At 30.4% G+C, this 22,295-nt stretch overlaps 1 protein-coding gene across 2 annotated transcripts in view; it reads right to left on the reverse strand.

The window, feature by feature from the left end:
- Positions 1-2,027: 2,027 nt before the first annotated feature.
- The window catches only part of LOC130449223 (gamma-aminobutyric acid type B receptor subunit 1), a 108,144-nt gene continuing 87,876 nt past the window's right edge, over positions 2,028-22,295 (reverse strand). Inside the window, exons 9-15 of one of the 2 annotated variants that reach the window (XM_056786917.1) lie at positions 13,566-13,716; positions 12,520-12,769; positions 12,227-12,466; positions 10,635-10,859; positions 10,418-10,555; positions 10,180-10,273; positions 2,028-7,955 (exon numbers count right to left, since the gene is read on the reverse strand). In XM_056786917.1, the coding sequence (XP_056642895.1) occupies positions 7,933-7,955; positions 10,180-10,273; positions 10,418-10,555; positions 10,635-10,859; positions 12,227-12,466; positions 12,520-12,769; positions 13,566-13,716 (1,121 nt within the window). In that variant the 3' untranslated portion in view covers positions 2,028-7,932. Of the gene's footprint in view, positions 7,956-10,021; positions 10,274-10,417; positions 10,556-10,634; positions 10,860-12,226; positions 12,467-12,519; positions 12,770-13,565; positions 13,717-22,295 lie in introns of those variants that run through there. The other variant, XM_056786910.1, reaches the window with a different exon arrangement.

A 22,295-nucleotide genomic window follows, 5' to 3' on the forward strand; every position in this document is an offset into this window, starting at 1 on the left:
ACGTAAGAATTCAAAGCGAAATGAATTGTTAAAGTTAGAATTGTATTAACGGACATATCTAGTTGCTTAAAGTCGGGAAGTTATTTGGAAAATACAAAATTTAAGCCATAATACTTATAAAATTTTAAATAAAGTCTTTTCGAGCAATAATTTTCCAAATTACAGATATTACTTCATTTTTGGCATTAAAATCTTGACGACTCACGAAATATCATTTCACCTATTTTTCTCTACATGAATGTTTAATTTAATTTAATTTTACTCAAATGACATCTATTACAAAATAATTGGAAGTAAAAACAAAACATTACAAGAACCATTTTAAATTTAAAACTGGTTTAGCTTTGCTTCCTTAGATGACTCTGTTAACTGAAAGATTTAATTTATTCCCTCAACTACTAATAATATTTTAAATTTAATAAAACTTAAGCTTCACTATCATAGATGGCGCTGTCAATTAATATTTTGAATTTATTCCATAACAAAGTATATTCTATAAACATCTATTTTTAGTAATGGGAAATAAGAATGATATATTACAAGAAATCGTTTCAAAGTTGATAATACTTCAGCTTCGCATTCATAGATGGCGCTGTCGATTAATATTTTCAATTTATTTCATAACAACGTATATTCTATAGGCAACTATTTTTAGTTAATGAGAAGTAAGAATGGTATATTACAGGAAATCGTTTTAATTTAATAGTACTCCAGCTTTGCTTCTATAGATGACGCTTTCAATTTATATTTTCAATTTATTCCATAACAAAGTATATTCTATAAACATCTATTTTTAGTAATGGGAAATAAGAATGATATATTACAAGAAATCGTTTCAAAGTTGATAATACTTCAGCTTCGCATTCATAGATGGCGCTGTCGATTAATATTTTCAATTTATTTTATAACAACGTATATTCTATAGGCAACTATTTTTAGTTAATGAGAAGTAAGAATGGTATATTACAGGAAATCGTTTTAATTTAATAGTACTCCAGCTTTGCTTCTATAGATGACGCTTTCAATTTATATTTTCAATTTATTCCATAACAAAGTATATTCTATAAACATCTATTTTTAGTAATGGGAAATAAGTATAATATATCACAGGAAATCGTTTCAAAGCTGGTAATACTTTAGCTTCGCATTCATAGATGGCGCTGTCGATTAATATTTTCAATTTATTCCATAACAACGTATATTTTATAAACATCTATTTTTAGTAATGGGAAATAAGAATGATATATTACAAGAAATCGTTTCAAAGTTGATAATACTTCAGCTTCGCATTCATAGATGGCGCTGTCGATTAATATTTTCAATTTATTTCATAACAACGTATATTCTATAGGCAACTATTTTTAGTTAATGAGAAGTAAGAATGATATATTACAGGAAATCGTTTTAATTTAATAGTACTCCAGCTTTGCTTCTATAGATGACGCTTTCAATTTATATTTTCAATTTATTCCATAACAAAGTATATTCTATAAACATCTATTTTTAGTAATGGGAAATAAGTATAATTTATTACAGGAAATCTTTTCAAAGTTGATAATACTTCAGCTTCGCTTTCATAGATGGCGCTGTCAATTAATATTTTCATTTTCTTTCATAACAAGGTATATTCTATAGGCAACTATTTTTAGATAATGAGAAGTAAGAATGATATATTACAGGAAATCGTTTTAATTTAATAGTACTTCAGCTTTGCTTCTATAGATGACGCTGTCAATTTATTCCATAACAACGTATATTCCATGTACATCTATTTTTAGTAATGGGAAGTAAGTACAATATATTACAGGAAATCGTGTCCAAACAGTTGTAATTATTCCATTCGTTTTTTGTGAAAGTGCGGTGAGTTGGAAGAAATCAATTAACATTTATTATCTATTACAGTGACATCTTTATTTTCGAAATAAAATTATATTGCAGATATTATTTATATCTTTCGTTAGTTTAGTGCCATTTTATAACTAATTTCAGAAATTAGATGGTAGGAAAATAAAACTCGGTTATATTTACAATTAAAATTTAATTTGACATAAGAATTTGGGTAGCTGATTGGGTTTTTTGAACACATATGTCGACAGTTAAACTGCAATTCATAGGTACTAGTAATTACAATATATTTTCAATTAGGTAGATACCTATTTATACAGAATTATCAAACATTTCTCAATTTTTCTAATAATAAAGGTGGTTTTAGAATTACAAAATTATCCAGGCCCGTTCCTGAAGAGATAAATGAATGTCAAGAAATTTTTTATTATATAAAGATTCAACGCGTGTGAAGATTCCACATTTTATATATTATTGTTTTAAGAACTTGTCCAATTTCAGCTTCAAACGCTGTATAATTGTATTGGTACATCGATAAAATGATGTTTCTTTTTTAGCAATAATTTGATAAAGTAAAAACTTTACTTGACATTGTTTCAAATGAATTTTCACATTTAATTTTCACAATTAAAAAAAATAAGCCATAACGAATTTAAAATGAGTTATTAATATCAACATGCTATATATGTATCCGTAAATATGAAAGTATACAACTATGAATCAATATGTGTATAGCAATATCGATAAAACAATTAATTATAATAAGACATAAGGACTTTTTGGAAACTACGACCCTTAATTACATAAATATCCTATCAGATAGTTTTGAAATTTCAACCCAAAAAGAGACACAACTGCTGAACGCCCTTTTTCCTTTTTATTTAGTTTTATAATAAATTCTTATTGTTTTATCAAATCCAGATTAGTTTCCAAACATAATGATCATCGTGTCCGAAATGTCCTTTATTCAACCATGCATCGAAACGTAAAACAAAAATAAACGTGTAAACAGAAATCCATCTTTGAATTCGTTAGTTTCACAACAGATTTTTAATCAAAAAATTATTAACAATAATTAACAAAAAACTCGGAACAGTACGCAAACATATAAAAGTAAATTGACAAAATGAAAATCCTTTTTTGGAGAACAAGAAAATTTCTTTCGTTATTTGTACTTTTTCTTCTAAAAATACTAAATAACAACTTCAATAATAAACAATTTCGCTTTAATACTTTTTTAGTAAATATTTTCGAAGAAAAAACAAATAAATCACAATATTTAATTAATTGACATTGACTATTAAATCGTTAATAATATGTTGTGTGAATCTAGTTTTGCTTATGATTTGCTAAAAGAAAGAATTCATTTAAACTACGAATCAAAGTTTGATAAAAGTGATTCGATCGACAAAAAAACTACTACCAATAATTAAGAATTTCTTTAAATCTTTACTATTTTTATAAATAACTAATATCAACGACTAATTGAGTTTAGATACAATAGGACACAAATCAAAATAATTGATGACGCGTTGTCCTGACCTCTAGTGGTATGATATTGTACTGTTGTAGTTGAAATTAATGCTTTTTATTGTACCTTGTATACGACTAAACAAATTTGAATTTGTGTGCTTTAGATTTTATAACATGCAAAACTTTTTATGAAAAATTAATTTTAGAAACGTTTTTAAACTTAGGAGGAATATTTTCTAATGTTGTTAACGATATTATTTTTGTTTATTATGATATGTTACAACTTTTTGTTTCATTAATAATAACATGAATAAATTACGTCTGTTGTAACAAAACATTTATAACATTTACTATATCTCTTATAAAAGCGGTTTTTATTATAATTTTTGTCATTTAATGAAATAACAGTTAAAACGAAAACTTATAAAATATTCACCGAGAGGATAATATAAAACATTTAACCTACTTTATTTGTTCATTGTCGGATTATATAAACAGACTTACCAAGGATGCTCGGTATCCAGAGAAATAGCGAGAAAATAATAATATCCTTGTTAATTTTTTGAATAGTTTTAAAAAATTTCTGTTTCAAAATCGATGCTTCGTCAACAACTATATTATCACAACTTTTTAGAATATTAATATCATTTTCGTTTTTTATTTTAATAATCTAGTAATATTTTGAAACAGATTTTTTCAATTAAAATTAGTTTATTTATAAATTTGTTAATATACGTCCACAAATCTTTTTCAATTAAAAATAAGGTAATTATACACTTTCACGGTCACCTGGTTTTTTGGTTCTAGAAAATCGAAAAATGGATGGATTTTAATGATCTTGGTTTCAAAATGTTCCATTTTACGGCGGATTTATAAAAAAAATAGTAGAAATAGCTGGAATGAAAATTTCTCATAGATTTACTGTTTTAAATCGTAAAAAAAACGGTTTTGCAAAATAATCCTTTACAAAAAATTATGGTAATTATACTCGGTCCCCTAGTTTTTTGGTTAGGTTAGGTTAGGTTAGGTTGGCTCTATAAAATCGAAAAATGGATGGATTTTAATGATCTTGGTCTCAAAATGTTCCATTTTACGGCGGATTTATAAAAAAAATAGTAGAAATAGCTGGAATGAAAATTTCTCATAGATTTACTGTTTTAAATCGTAAAAAAAACGGTTTTGCAAAATAATCCTTTACAAAAAATTATGGTAATTATACGCGGTCCCCTAGTTTTTTGGTTAGGTTAGGTTAGGTTAGGTTGGCTCTATAAAATCGAAAAATGGATGGATTTTAATGATCTTGGTCTCAAAATGTTCCATTTTACGGCGGATTTATAAAAAAAATACGAAAATTAAAAAAAAAATAAATAATTTTTACAGTTTCATGAGTTTAAAAGCAAAAAAATGACTTTCTACATATAATCCTTCGTAACTGTTTCTGACGTCGTGGAATCAAGTTCGTATATTTTTTTTCGCAATTTACATAAAAAAATGAATATTTTGAATAAAAAAAAGTTTTTCTACTATTTAAGGTTTAAAACTATTAAAAACCGCAAATTCAGCCACTACCCCCGTGTTCTTCATAAATTTGTTGTAAAATGGAACATTTTGAGACCAAAATTATAAAATTTTTCTATTTTTCGATTTTTAATGGTCCAAAAACTATTAACATTGAAGAATATAGTACGAAACTATTCACGAAAATTGATTGTTTTTTATCGATTTCATTGTAAGCTATAAAAACTGAAAAAATCATTCTTTTTGGATTTTTTTTAAATTGTTTATTAATTTATGAAGAATACAAAAAAAATATAAGAACTTTATCTGATAATGAGATAATTTTTTGTGAAGGATTATTTTGCAAAACCGTTTTTTTTACGATTTAAAACAGTAAAACTATGAGAAATTTTCATTCCAGCTATTTCTACTAATTTTTTTTATAAATCCGCCGTAAAATGGAACATTTTGAGACCAAGATCATTAAAATCCATCCATTTTTCGATTTTCTAGAGCTAAAAAACCAGGTGACCGTGAAAGTGTATAATTACCAAAAATAATAACGTAAGTATTAGAAATTTGATTCAAAAATATTCCGCAAACTTTTTTGGATTATAATACGGCCTACAAACTTAATGAATCACCCCGTAATTATGAAAATTTCAAACACGTTTATTACTTTCTGTTTTTATAAAATTTAAGAGCTTATTACTTTTATACTTTTTTTTTTTATTCACTTAATATAAATATTGAGCGACTTTTCTCACTATTAAAACAACACCTAAATATTGACAAAAGCTACAAATGTTTTTTAAATTGCACAACAAATAAAAAAACTATCACATTAACGTGTATTTATACTCGTAGAGAGTATTGTTAAATTGAATAAAACTTTTTCTGCACATAGTTTCAGATGATTCCAAAGAAACTTGTTTTCTACTTTTTAGTTTAATTCAGCGCATTAGTGGTCATGCCATATCGTATCGGATTCAAATAATATTTCCCTGTGGTTATAAATATACGCTGATCTGTGATTGAAGATCAAAAATGATATGCGGAAATAGTTTTATTATACATAATTACGTATTCATAACCGACGTTATTATGGCTAAAATGTTCACTAGAGTCACTTTTATCGAAGTTCAAAATAATATGGTGAATTAGCTCGAAACAATATTGAAGAATACTGAATACACCGTTTACTCACAATTACACTGTTTGAGGCGCGTTTAGATAACCAAGTTATCGTCTTTAGACAGTTTAACTTCAGTCTCTGAAGACGATAACTCTATTATCGAAACGCGCGTCCGACAGTGTATTCAGTATGAATATCTCCAACGGTTCTAGAAATTCCAGCTTAGTCAATATTAAAGAATGAAGAACAGTTTGAAATGAAAGATGTTTCATGATTTTATCTCTATTTCGGATTTCGTGAATCTTATAAATGAGGTGCCTAGAATAAAAAAAGTCAATATTTTTTCGAAATTGAGTTTAATATTGTTTCTTACAGATTTTTCCATGTTGATTTCAGTACAACTATTATTTTATAGCAAATACCGCTACATCCTAGTGTATTTTGAGGTCAGAGTTGACGTTTAGTTGTCGCAGATCCACTGCGAATTGTTTATCCTTTATGCTTGATTTTCGACAAGGTGTTTGGATTGATTTAGAAAGATTTGAACAAGAAGGGCACTATTCTTGAAGAGTTTGAAGAAGTTCTGGGGAAACATGGAACCGTTCATCATGTTGAAGTCATTGTCTCGGTTAAAGAACCGAACTTCAAACGAAAAAAAAATCAAAAAAGATTATGCTAAAAAAGTACAAGCAGAAAAATAACATTCTGGTCCAGGATGATTTTTTTTTAGAATTGAAATTTGTCAAGTAAAAGCTGTCACAAAACCAAAGTTTAATATGTTTCACATTAACCTTGAAGCCATCAACAAGGGTGGAGAAACCACGACATGCTAAAATTTAATCGTGAATTGGGAAATCAAAGAAGAAGCCGAAGGTCTCAACAATAAAGAAGATGAAAACATTATTATCCATAAAGTAAAAGTTATCGATGTTTTGATAAAAAAATTGATAATTTCATATGATTGGTTTGTTTGTGACATGTTTTTTCCACTTTTCCGAAGATTTCTCGAGATGGACTTGATTCTAGGCGCCTCAAATATTCCTTGATTACTTTAGACTATCAAAAAAATATTCTTTTCTATTTAATAGAAAACATGTTTCATATAATTTATACAACAACGACTAAATATTTATGAAATTGACTTATAAGTACTACCAGACTAGCAGTACTTTTCTAAATCATTTTTTTGTCACAGCAATTTTATTTAGTTTTATTTACTAAAAAAGTAGAACGAAATAATTTTGTCTAAAGAACTTCAATCTGGCCATTGTTTTATATCCTTGCAGGATATCAAATATTTGGGGCACGTTCACGAAGTTTCAGCACGTTTTTAAAACAGAGAATCTATACGATATTCTAATAATGCAATTATTAGTCAAATATTATTACTTCGAGTGGAATTTGATTATTCAATTATCCAAAAACCCTTCTTGTCGTTTCCAAGATATCATCACATCTAAATTTTTATACTATTTTTATCTAGTATGATATATTTAAATGACTAATATCAAAATCGGTAAGTGTGACAACACGATTTTATGGAATTTATATACATAATGTTGAAATACGTTAACGCATAGTTTTCCATATAATTAGAAAAGATTAGTCATGGTGCAAGACAATGTGTTTGGTTGTTACGCCAAAAGTAACTAGACTTCTCCCTAGAATTGCAACTTGCATTGCATTGCACGTTGTATTGCATCATACTAACTTGCAATATATCAATTTTAACACGTCTTCCGTTCTACTTTTCTATAATTTTTTTTACAATATTTACGATATTCTACAACAATTTTTTAATATTGTCTGTCTTTAATTTAACTAAAACGTATGCACAAAATATTCAGAGTTTCATAAAATTTTTTTTCATATATATATTCGATGTTTTATCGTTAACAAAATCGTTGAATTTTATAAAACTCCGTTCCGCTTTCCTTCGGATACCTACCAAAGCCGACACACTCTATAATCTCCTCGTGGACCTATTTTCTTTCGTCATTTGTATCTGTCAAAAAGAAAAACATCTCACTCCCAAAAATCTAGTCTAATAACAAAGAAAAAATCTCGTTACAACAAAAACATCAAGAAACTGTTAACCGAAAAATAATGATATGGAAATTTATCTATTTTTTGCTGGGATACCAAATTTACTGGAATTTTGGGAGAAACAGATATTTTTCTTTCGTGTTGATGTTATAACGAGATCGAAATTAGTTTCATTAAATACGTTTACTAAAAAAATTAACATCATACGAGGTTCAATCAGTTTGGGTATAAATATATGTATTCAAAAAACCGTACATGATGAAAATATATTGTTAGTTGTTACCAGTGTATTTAAATGATTGTCAATGTCATTTAGTTGCTGTATTTTTAATTAAATAACAATATTAATTACGACAGTTATTCATTTATTCAAATATCATTAAATATATTAAAGTCCTACAGAAAATTTATTAATAGAAGAAAAAGTTTCAAAACATGCATCGTAATTGACATGTGAAGATGTGCCATGTGGGATCGTGTAAAATAGGGGGAATATATCCAATAGTGAATTATTAAAATAGACAATACCCGTCTGGAAACATAGTACGTGGAGTAATAATTATGGAAGTAGAATAATATTGGAAATGACGTGTTAAATATTGCGTATTTTAATGTTTCCTATAAAAATATTGTGCGTTTAGTGTATTCATTTTTTTTAATCCATCAATAACAATATTTATATTACAAAATATCTATTATAAAGGGTTTTCTAATAAGAGGTGTTATTTTGAACAGCCCGCTATTTCGGTAAATGTCACTTTTGAAGCTGTCATTTTTTGACATTTGACAAGTAGAAACTACGCCATTAATAAAAATGGAACGATACACGCTTAAACAACGCATTGAAATTATTAAAATTCACTATAAAAATGGTGAAAGTTTGGCAGAGACGGTTCGTAAAACTAAAACATTTTTGGGTCGACATGAAGCACCTTCTCGGACCGCAATACAGAAATTGGTGGAAAAATTTGAGCTGTTGGGACAAGTTAGTGATGTGAAGAATAAAACCCGTGCACGTCGCTCAAGAACAACTGAGAATATTGCTGCTGTAGCCCAAAGTGTTGAAGAAAACCCAGGTTTGTCCATTCCTCGTCATTCTTTGGAATTAGCCATTCCACAAACGTCATTATATCGTGTTTTGTAAAAAGACTTGGGTCTTAAGGCCTATAAAGTTCAGTTAACACAAGAACTCAAGCCGGCCGATTATCAACAACGTCGTGTCTTTGCTGATTGGGTCCTTGAAATGCATGAAAATGATCCGGAATTTCATCGAAAAATCATCTTAACTGATTAGGCCCATTTCCACCTTGGTGGTTACGTCAATAAACAAAATTGTCGGAAAACCCAAGTTAGTTATTGTTGAAAATCCTCTCCATCCTCAACGCGTGACTTTTTGGTGCGGTTTATGGTCTGGCGGTGTCATTGGACCTTACTTTTTTCGAAAATGAGGCTGGAGCAACAGTTACGGTGAATGGATTGCACTATCGAGAGATGATTAATGATTTTTTATGGCCGGAATTGGATGGTATTGATTTGGACAACGTTTACTTTCAACAAGACGGCGCTACGTGCCACACAAGTAACGAAACCATCGATCTTTTACCGTGTTATCTCTCGAAGAGATGATTACAATTGGCCACCGAGATCTTGTGATTTAACACCTTGCGACTTTTTCCTTTGGGGCCACGTGAAAGATAAGGTCTACGCCAACAGTCCAGCATCGATTCAAGACCTCAAAAATGGAATTCGTGAGGCTGTCGAGGACATAGGGCAGCCGCTTTGCAATTTGGTTACGGAAAATTTCATGAAAAGGATATGGTCCTGTAAGCGCAGTCTCGTGGCGGCCATTTGGCTGATGTTGTGTTTCGTTATTAACGGCATACCTTCCTCTTTATAATGAAATAAACATCCGATCATTTATCTCAAAAAATGGCATTTTTCTTTGAATATCAAAATAACATATCTTATTGGAAAACCCCTTATTTTGGAGAAATGAATCGAATCAAATATTGGTTATAAGATGGTATAAATGAAATGTAGATATTACAAATAACTCTCGCTAAATTCGATATCGGACTGACTGCACCTCGATGATCTTGTGTATATAGAATGCCCTCCACCGAAAGCCGAATCAGATGTACCCGCGTCAGTAATAAAATCTGCCACTATGAGGCAGTCCTTACCTTGAATGATTGCAGATGGCGTAAGTAGTCCGCTTTTACTGTTCAAATCTTTTTCAGCTAAACGTTCTTTCAGAATTTTGATCTTTTCTTCTTTCTGTAAAACATTTTTATACAAAGATACAAAATTAAGAAAAGATTATGTAACTTTTGTGTGGATAGCGATTTTTGACGAAAACAAAAATTGAATATTTTAGATATTTGGAATTTTCTAATATTATTATCTAAAAATCCGTTTTACCTGCGCTATTAGTCGTTGTAATCCTTCATTTTCGCTAAGTAACTTTTGGTATTTTTCTTCTTCTTCTTTAGAAAGACCCGGATCTGGGTTGTACTTACTTTCAGCCTTATCTTTCGGATGTCTTATCACTTCGATAACCTAAATGATTCAATGAAAATGTATATAATTTCCTATACATATGATATTTTTCTAGAATTTATTGGTAAAAGAAAAATACCTTAGGCACGAATATGAGAGCCATGCTGAGAAAACAGCAAAAAACAATCGCTAGTGCCACAAATGCATAACTGGCGTCTTGTTGACTAGCGATTACCATCGTTACCGGAGCTGTGATCAAGCATAATATAACAACGTTGTAGATGCTCATTCCAACATATCTCGAATCGTTTATTTGTTTTACTTTCATCGATCTAGTTTCATAAGCCAAAAATAAACCGAAAATCTGAAAAAAAATTATATTCAAGTTATCCTTCTCAACAAATTTCCGGGTAGCTATTAATTTTAACTGGATTTCTCTATTAGTTTCTTTTAGGGAAAGCTCGTAATCAGTTAAGAGATGGGATACGGTTTCTCGATTCCTATAAGTGGCAATAACTCGCTCTTACCAACCGAGAGAAAATGGATGAAACTTGTTATGTTACGATTAACTTCTAACCGACCAAATATTATAAAATTTCACTTTCAATTCAAAAAAACTTATAGATAGTAGTTGCCAAATATCAAATTTTTAATCTTGTTCATTGCGATTACCGATAATCTCTATAATATCGCTAATAATATTAAATTGTCAATAAATCGATTACATAATGACGTTCAATTTGATAATTATTGACGCGTGTAAGTGAAATAATTACCAGAGGCTTCAATATTGGAATTGGGATAAGAGCAAATCATTGAACCAAGAAATGACACTGTGATTAGAGGATTCATTACCATGTATACGTTCCTATTGATTTTAGGTATTAAATTATTTATTTATAATAAATTTTTAATATTTTAAAAGCGACAAATGAGTAATTTATTTAATACACAGCAAATTTTTTCCTCGTATCATATTATATCCACCTGGTAAATTATTCGAGGTTGCTAACTATTAAATTTGTTATGGAACGTTAAAGAGATAGACGTTGATAGTCATTATACTCCTATACTTAGTCCGAGGAGGAAAATTACATAAGAGGCTTTTACATCGGTATTTCCAGCACCGACAAAAAATTTATCTTCAAAAAATCACGTTCGAGAAATATTATATTTTTCTCAATAATAAATAATAAAGGAGATGTATAAAAAATAAGGTCTACACAAGCGTAGTCGATGATGTAACCGATTAGGCCGATCAATGTCTAGTTTTCACAAATTTCTTTTGTTTCTGGTTCATTCTATTATTAACCAAATCAGATTTGTAAAAACTATTATTTCAACTAACGTATTAATCATTTTATTATGCAATATGCCGTTGTTAGTTATTTTTTTTTTGGCTGCTCATTTTTCACTCTACTATACTCAATTTATACATATAATCAATTCGAGTCTTTTGAGCGTCGGTGCAATTTAAACAAAAGAAACTCCACTGTTGTGGAAGAACAAACAACGGGGTCTGGTTTCGCGTAATTTACGCCAACATGGGATTAGTTCTGATTATTTTATCGAAAGGAAATTGACTAAACCGCGAATAGATAGTACAAGAGATTTTAACAAAATTTCGAATTGTTTGACGAAGAAATAAATACCTTTTTCTATTACGGTTTTCGCTTGTTATACATCCAGATCAAGGCTATTTTATATAATGTATATGAAATATATACTCACCAAAACTAAACCTTTATAAGCATAAATAACAGATAACCAAACGTTATTGTGTTGGCTTTCGCAGTGTTCTAGCTCCGGTCTAATTTGAGCGTCGTCCAAAGCTGAAACGGGAGGCTCTAATGGAAATATTTCGATGCGTCTCTGCAAAGGATCCAACAATTGCCAACTGATCATTATAATAAAATCAATCGTCAACAAGCCGGATACCATAGAGTACAGTTTCCATGGTTGAACTTTTTTCTAAAATATATTTCTAATTATCAACTATATTTTATATCGTATGATATCCTCACCATTCTCACTTTGGGATCACTTTTAGCTTTAGTGGTAAACCTATGGACTCTCCAAACTTTGCTGAACATGGCTCCGAAAGATAAAGTAAAACCTGTCGATAAGAACCAGGCTCTCGATTGACAAACTAGAGGGTACGCTTCGGGATTAACGAATCTCCCATCCAAACCGAGTAGAAATACCGCGGCGAGACACACTATTATACCAAACAACATTATAGTATTACAAATCGGATGAGAAGACTGAATCACCCTGTAACATTAAAAAAAAATGGATTTATCTGTGTAATAATTTATCATTTTCAAAAACCCCGCTTTTTGGAAATGAATAAATTTTAGACTGACATGACGTACTCTTAAAAAGTAGCTAAAACAAGCGAATCCGTTTATCTTTGACCGGATTAAACGATGCTTATCCATGTAAACTTTAATATTATTTCCTGCAAATCTTACACGTTTATGCGGTTTCCCAACTTTCTGGCAAACGCTGTAATTAATAACGGCATTCCTCAAAAGTAATTGAAGCGAATATTTAATTAATTTCTCTATACATTTGAATGTCGTCTATAAATATTCTGCGCGCATAGATTTTAATCTAGAAAATTACAAATAAAAACATAGAATGTTAACAAAAAAATGATCATAGATCTTTTTTAGTAACCTAGACAGAACGCATTCTCGAAAGTATATGTCTTGTTTTGCAAGTTTTGATCAATCAAATTTATTAGGGCCTCAAAACCTCAAGAGAAATTTTGATAATATGGTTAACCAGGTATAAAACGTTTAGAAAATATCAATTTCTATTCACATACAGATTCTTAATTCAACAATCTCTCCTTTGGTAATAAGGTGATTCATAATGATGAAAACAGCACATTTTTTCTTTAATTCTAACTCATTTATTAGGTAGTACTGATAATTATTTTGCAGAACGCTTCGCAGTACAAAAATTTATGAGATGTGGATCCGGCTTTAATGTTGGGCGATGTATTATATTGAAAGAGACTTGGTAATACGTTAATATTATATAATTATAAAAAACTATTTACCTTCTATGTTTATTCCAAATATTAAATCCTATTAAAACTGCCGCTATAATAATTCCAATGCTGGATATGATACACATGCAAATAAACAGCGGTAAGGATACGTTTCTCAATATTCTTCTGATGATAGTTCTGTCTTGAGGAACTTTACCAGCTGTAACAAAATGCTTATATATCATTTGGACCAAGTTATCCCTTATTACCATTACAGATATCAATTATTTTATCTTTTCCGTAATAAAGTAATCAAATCAAACAATTAACGAAACAAAAAAATGTCATTAGAATTATATTAACTGACGTAGCAGCTATTTCGTTTTCGTTTGGGTTGTAAAGTCACTTCACGAACTTTAGTACCAGTTCCACCCCCTTGTCACACTTAGTTGATCCCATCTCACCCCCGTAACGTGTGACGTAATTTATATATATTATATAATTTATAATAGAAATCAACTTCACTCCTCCAGAGTCTGTATTAGCCACAAAATTCAAATTATAAGAAAATATTTAGTTTATTAGTGTCAAAGTTAGAGAATAAAATTAGTCTCTGGTAATCAAATTAAAATATTCACTTTTTGAATTTTATAAACGAAATTATAAGTTTCCAGAAGATGAGAGCTTCTTCGATTAGAATCGTTCTTTAATCTAGTTAATTAATTTGTAACGGAGTTTGAATTTTGATAATTGGAATACTTAAATAAAGATGAAAAATGTGTTTTCGTTTACAAAAGGTAAAACTTTTCTCTTTTTCTCTCATTAAAAGTTACTATTTCTCATCAAAAAGATGAAAAGTTGGTCGTAATAGTTATTTGTATGCCTGAAAGTGTTATAAAGTAGTATTTCAGCCGTGACGTACACAACATTTTTTAGACGACGCAAAACTTTTTCAATTACACTGAGGAAAGTAAATAAATAATAGAGAATTATAAACATCAAGTGGCGTGGATACGAGTAACTCTACATCGCTGATGTTTTCTTTTTCATCATCATTCATTGTTATTCATTAATTTAGACAAAACTTCGGATAAAACAAACAATTTCAGAAAATTAAAAATTTAAAATCCTTTTGAAACTGTCAACTGTCAACATTAAAGTGCCTAGAGTCACTCCAGAGCGTCCCAAAAGTGTTTTGCAGTACGGAACTGTCAAATGAATACAGAACGAACAACTTTCAGATGGCGTCGTCTAAAAGTCTAAAAAATATTAAACCCGTTATGGTTATTACCTCAATCCCTACACGTATATCTAATAAATCCTACTACTCATAAATACCTCAAAGTTATAACGATAACCCAATTAGATTGATTGAATTACTGGAACAGAATATTAATAGATAATCGAGAGATCGAATGTGGTTATTGCCTTTTCGAATCATACGCATAGAACTACAAATTCCGACCGCTCAATCCTTCTAATTGAATTCTATAGAAATTTTTCACGTCTTCATCTTAACACACATCTACGTTATCCCTTTATGTACCACTTTTATCTGAGTAATAAAGGGTTAAATGAAATGTCGCATCTCTATCGACATCTTTCTTTGGCATTAAAATGGATGTGATTTTTTAGGTGATTCTGTCAAAAATATTGATAATATTACGTAATTTATGTACATTCAAGACTCCGAGTTAGATATTTATTACGTAATCACGAGGTGGAGCTTATCTCTCTTAGCAATTACTGCAGTTATTAAAAATGAAATGCAATGATGACGCATAACTAGACTAGGTTTTAATATTTCATTTAAAGCTAAATATAGTTTGCGATGAATAATCCAAATGGCCCGTGGATAAATCTTTTTCATATAATTTCTATTAAGGGTGATTTGTGAAACGTACTAAAAATAGTTATTTTTATAACAAGTGCGGAAAGTGATACTTTCCCGCACGCGACTGCAGTTGTCCCGAACATTATTCTTTCTACGACCGTATATACAAAAAAGTATACCAACCCATTTTTCTAAAATTATTTTAATCCAACAAACATAATAATATACAAAACTTTAACCAAAAACTAATAAAAATATTAATATTTAAAACACAATTTGTTGCATTCTGTAGACTAGTAAGAATTGCCGGTCCAGTGGAATTATTTGGTTTCAACTGGAAGGTAGATGACGTCGATGAGGATGACGTCGGTTGCAGGTCGCATAAAGATGACGATGACGATGACGATGACGGCAACGGTTTTAAGTCATTTGTAGTACAGAGAATTTTATTTGATATTTTTTTCTTCTGATTCTCGGAGTCCTCCAAATAGCCCTCAGCGACAGTTGTAGACTTCCAGTCACCGAGACGCTTTAAGTTGGTTATTTCTTCGCCGGAGTCTGCTAGGAACGTTGCCGAAGAACGTCTGAAACTGTGTCATGTATAAGGTTCCGAATTAGGTAGGCGTAAATATGCGGCAATCTCTGCTGGCATCTTACCAAAAGTGTTTACGCCAACCATTCTTATAATGAATAAAAAATCGGCGGTGTGGAGTGGTAGGTGGTCGTAAATTTGCGTACTTTCTGTACAGCGTCAAATAGGTTCCATCATTTATTCCTTCAGATAAAACAAATGATCTTGACGAATAATTTTTGGAATCAGAAATTTTCACAACAATAAGGTTGCCTTTATCTTGAATGTCGTCGACAGTGATATTTACAAGCTCGGATCTGCGGAGAGCGCCAGCCAGTGCAAAAATGGAACTCACTTTAATCATCAGGTATACCTCGTCGGGAGCCAGCATAACCCTGGATATATCTTCTTTGGTAAAAACTTTCTGAGCTCGAAAACCAATATTTTTTTGTTTAAGAAACGAAGTTAGTTTATGGAAGTTTCCTATATCCAAATTTTGTTTTATCAAAACCTTCCTTATAAGTTTTGGCCCCTTTTTCTTTGTAAGGAAATGGTCATATTGCTTCTCATACCTTAGTCTGGATTTGGCAGGTAACAGCTCAGAATTAGCTTCATTTGCAGCCTTCAAAATGGCTTCGGGAAGTTCTTCGTCGGATCAATCCATTAATATTATTGTATCGGATTCGGTTTAATGTGGTTTAATTTAGAAGAGGATTGTACTTATTCGGTCTCTTCCAAGACGTTTTGAACAACTTTGACGTTTTAGTAACAATTATACGCCTAGGTTGTCATAGCAACTGATATCAAACCCGGGTGGTTTGATAGTTGTTTTGTGACTTATTTACCTGTAGTAACAATAATTATAATCTCAGAAGTAAAAAACTATCTAATAAGGTCAAAATTTGCATATTTATAATTTATAATTTCAAAACTAAAATGCGTGCGGGAAAGTGGGTTAAACGACGCACGGTCGTAGAAAAAAGTCTTTTAATGAAAAATAAACGATTATCTATCACTTGTTGTTTCCATTTCCTTATTACAACGGACTTACTTCACTTGACGCTGATGCGTCATTAAAAGTTAATAACTTATAACTTCGCAGCCGTGGCTAAGATGTAATTAGCACTATGTCATCAGTGACACAAGCTGCAAACTGCATATTTATGTAGATGGAGAATGGATGGGAGAAAGTTAAATATTCAATAAAACGGAGAGGCAATTTGATAAATGGTTTAATTAACATTTGGTTATTTATATAGATATTTCGGTGGAATTCAAATATTATAAAACGTTCAATATATTTTATGAAACGGTAAGATTTTTGTGGGCGATTTAAATTTCTTTGTAGTCTCTTATCTAAAAAGGAACTCAGGTGGATATTCCCCGAGGTGATTCTTTTAATACTGATTCACGAATCTTGTGTTTTCGTCTGAAATCGCGCAGGAAGTTTGAGAGATTGCCCAGAGGATTTTCAGTTCATATAAAGCATTCAATAAGAGTAATTATTATAATATTAAAGAATAATATTATTATCTAATAGTTTCAATTTCGTTTTGAGGATAAAAAGTAATTAAAAACTGTCGCACATTATTGAAATTAACTTGAAAAGTGGGGGGAGGTGTTTAATATGTTTTTATATAATTTTTGACGCGTTTGCATTAAAATTCGATATATTTATATATATAAATTTATATGAAAATCAATTATGAAAAATCGGAATATATGAATTTCCATTTTTTTTTTGTTTCTAAGCAAATCTACCAAATCTAAAAAGTACCTCAGTAACTAAATATAAATTAACCAAATCATGATTAACAATAAAAAATATTCCACGTGTATGAGATAAAAAAAATTGTATAGGGAATTTTTTGTTTCATTTTTTGTAAGATACGCAAAAACTGATATGGGTACATTTCTTTAAATGTTTGCTAGAAGAGACATTCAAAAATGAAAGCTTTAGATCGTAAGTAATTTGAAACCACGTTTTATTACATCGTATCCACAATGAAATACGATAAAAATGTGATATCCGGCCATAAAAGATGGTGATGGATACTTCCTAAATACGTTGATATAAAATAGTTATCATTTGTAGAATAGCAGAATCACACTTTTTTTGTATGAAATCATCCTAGTAGAATCCAAGTGCTCACTCTAAATGATGCCAAGATAAACTTTCTGAATTGGTTTATGTAAATATCGTCGAGGAACAGTAAACCTGATTAAATAAACACATTATCTTCGACACGATAGCTCCTTGAAACAAAATTAACGCCAATAGAGAAAATGCAAATTAGATATCAAAGGAATATTATGGCTATAAGGTTTAGCCCCGAAATATATTCGAATAAATAGATTCTTGTTTTATTATTATAATAGAATTTTTTAAAGAAAAAAATGCTCCTATCAACCAAGAAGAATTGGAAAAATCAATTTTTTTCTACATTGTCTCATGATTCGTTTTCAAAAGTAAAATCGAATGTACCATAAATTTAAACGGAAAGGAATGAAAGGTTTTTTGACTACATGCAATGTTAAATATCTAAGCTAACAAAATAAGTAAAAAGTTTTATTCAATAACGTCCTATACAAAATTATTTCGTAAATCTTAATCGTAATCCTCGTAAAAACATTGTTTCAGTCTTAAGGATTTATAAATAATAAATATTGTAAGTAATAACCCAAAATTGGATAGGAAATATCTTTTGCTTTGAACATTCATTAAAAATTCTACTAAGTTCTAAGTAAATTTATTTTGATATGCAAGAAACGTAAGGATTCGTTTCTGATAAAGTATTTGTTGAAGGAAACGGAATAAAATGTTCGGTTTATGACGTCCTTAAATCTACCAAAAAGATTTATTTCATTACTGACATATAGTATCTCAGTCATATTTTTATTTGAATCAAATACATATGTTTTTATTTATGCTACAGAATGTTTAGGTTAAAAATTCAATTATTCCCGTTGATAAATGTTTTTGGAAGTTCTTTTGCTGATATAGGTATTTAATTACTATGATCTTGATGAGATTTACTGGATAACAGATCATAGCTGCTCAAAATATTATTAATAATAGAAGAAGCTTTCTTGGAGTTATATGTACCCTCCTAATTATTTGTAGAAAAATTACGTGATTAAATATTTTGGTTTGCTTCGATTTCATCGTAATTTTTTACAAAAACGTCGATACTATTGATGAACCACCAAATATTCAAATTGGAATTTTTTGTATCACTACGCGGTGATAAAATGTTAATTCTCGTTTAATCCATGGTATTGTCGACATTCTATAGAAATTCGGACCTGACATCTATGCTCGTCTGAAATTATCTTTATCCTAATTAATATCCTTTCGAAATCCGAAAAGGGCAAATAGAAATTGACGAGGGTCACAACAAATGTGTAAATCTTTTAAAAAATGAAATTATATAGTATAAAATAATGCATATAATAAAGAGATCATGACTGATTTCAGCAACGATCTAATCTAATTTTTTAAATTGGTATAAATTGGATCAAAAAAACGTGATTATTGATTGTTGTTTTACTACTTTCATTTGTAATACTGGACTAAACAACAAAAATTTAGAAAAAAATAAAAGATTATTTTATTATTTTATGAAATGTATCCAATTACTGGACGTACCTCTAGATCTATATTTTATATATGTTACAGGAAAAGTAGATTGTTAGGGAGAGTTCATTCTGCCTAGGAAGAGTAAACTCTTACTAAAAGTTTCAGTAAAAGTTGGATCAGAATAAACAGATCAACTTTACCTAGGAAGAGTTAACTATACCTACCGTGGTTTAGTAAAAGTTTATTCCGAGATGTTGCTCTTCTCATATAACTGCGCGAGCATATCTTTGTTTTGTTTTTTGTTTATTCCAGCTCTAATTGTTTACTGTCTTTACCGTTGTCTTCCCGTTCAAGTGTCTATTTAATACTATTAATAACAGGGACCAAGAATTCAGTAAGTGTTTACATTTTAATAATTAGTTGCAGTTTGTTATAAAACTTCATTAATAGCCCAGTAAACAAAGTAGTTTAAAGTTGTAAAGTTATCTACTTAATGTATGTCGTGATTCTCCGAATTTGAGCTATCTTACGCTAATTGGACAGCCAAAAACCGAGGCGGAATCTGTTTTTTCTTTCATTTCTTCATTTCTTTTCAGATACTATTTCATTTTTAATCGTTTTTTTCAGATCACTCACTGTTTCTGTTGTTTCTGTTTCCATGATATGTTTTTAAAAATTGATGCCTTGCTAGTCTTACAATTAATTCAATACAAAAGTTTTCGCTTCGTTTCCTGGACTACAATTAATTTCAGCGTGTCTTTGAATTTTAATACACTTTCAGAGTGTAATAATTATGCGGGACTCCAAGGAACAAGTGTTTCGAGAAAAGCTAAATCTAGAACGCTCGGCTTCCAAAGTAAACTTTTCCTGAAAATATCAGTAAGAGTCGACTTTACCAAGGTCAAATCGGTTTTCCCCATGCAAAAAGTCAACTTTTACTAACTCAAGGCAGTAAGAGTATACTTTCCCTAGGTCTAGTCAACTCTGTCTAGTAAATGTTGTTCAAAATTTATCACTTTTCCCTTTTAATCAACTTTTACTAAAAAGTCCAGTAAGAGTCGAGATTTTATCTAGGAAGAGTCAACTCTGACTGGAGAATCTCCTTTTCCTGTAACATATACACCCCACAAAGATATTTTTAATACTTAATTTTAGTTTTTTGAGACAATCTGTATATGTATCAACTCAATAGATATTTCTGGTTTCTCAGCACGGGCAAAAAAATATCACAATTTCTTACAAACTTTTTGGAAACAAAAATGCTCGAGTAAATCATTTCTATCTTGGAGAACGCATTGAGATCGAGAACTTTCTAAGCTAATTGTGTTATTGTATAGTGAAAATTTAAATTTATTTTGTTAATAATGGATGCGCCTCAACGTTTAACAAGACATGTGACGAATGAAGAAGCCGCTAGAATCATCGCGCTCATACAAGATTACCGCAGTCAAAGATACGTCGCCGGGGTAATTAGAGTTCAACAAAGCACCATATTCAGAGAACCAGAAGACCCGGACAAGGCCGCGGAAGGGTAACTTCGGTCGTAGATGATCGTTATTTGAGGTTAACGGCGTTAAGAATTAAGCATACCACCGCTCGAAGGCTGCGAACAGAGTGCCAGAGTGTCAGCTAGAGGTCCACGTCTTACCAGAGAACATTGAGTAGCAAGATTGGAATTTGCTCGAGAACACGCAAATTGGAATATTCAAGATTAGTCCAATATTTTATTCACGGATGAATCAAGATTTTGTCTGTATTAATCAGATAGGCGTGTACCAGTATAGAGGCGACGTGGTGTACGGCACGATCAGGTTAATTTTTGTCAAACTGAAAGCTTTGGTGGTAGCTGTATCATGTTTTGGGGAGGAATTTCTTTCGAGGGTCGCACGAAGTTAGTACCAGTGAATGATGGTAGACTAAATGCTGACAGGTACATGACCAATATCCTAGAACCCCATGTAGTGCCCTATATGCCTCATATCAATGACAACTCTGTGCTAATGCACGTTCACACGCTGCTAGAAGGGTTCGCAAGTACTTAGAAGAGGTCGAGATACCCACCGTGAATTGGCCTACACGTAGCCCGGACCTTAACCCAATAGAGCATGTCTGGGACCATCTAGGATGGCAAATTCAACAACATCCGGCACCAATAAGAACACTAGATGATCTACAGAATTTTCTTTTTAGCTTCTGAGTAAACATGCCGCAAGGATACGTCCAGAACTTGTTCAGAAGTCTTCCAAAACGAATGGAAGCTGTAATTAGAGTGAAGGGCGGCAACACACGCTATTAAAAAATCATTGACTGGTTTCAGTTTAAGCACCGTTCATTTTTTTGTATAGATGTTTTTTAAAATTTTTTTGATATTTTCTATGTTTTGGCAAATCAAACTTTTTGTCCTCTGTAGATAAAACTGATATAAAATAAATGTTACAAAAGGCGTATCTATTGGTGTTTTAATTCGTAATAATAATAAAATTCGAAAAACAGGCAACACATATAAAATTTTTAAAAAATAATGAGTGATACGATAATTTTTGTGGGGTGTATATTAACTAGTAAATGAATTTATTCGTTACTTATACTGTATTTTAATTCTAATACAATTCTAAAAATTTATATAAATATATTTGGTAATAAAAGTAGGATGTATTTATTGTATAGACTCAATTTCTTAGATAAAAAAATACTTTTGCCACGTTTTTTTAAAGTTTAGGAAAAAAGACGTCGTACATATTATATAAAAATATCAAACCACCAATAAGATCAATAGATAAGGAACATAAAAGTTTTTTCTGGAATCAAAGTGAG

This window comes from Diorhabda sublineata, chromosome 1 (assembly GCF_026230105.1).
Source record: "Diorhabda sublineata isolate icDioSubl1.1 chromosome 1, icDioSubl1.1, whole genome shotgun sequence".
Classification (NCBI taxonomy): domain Eukaryota; kingdom Metazoa; phylum Arthropoda; class Insecta; order Coleoptera; family Chrysomelidae; genus Diorhabda; species Diorhabda sublineata.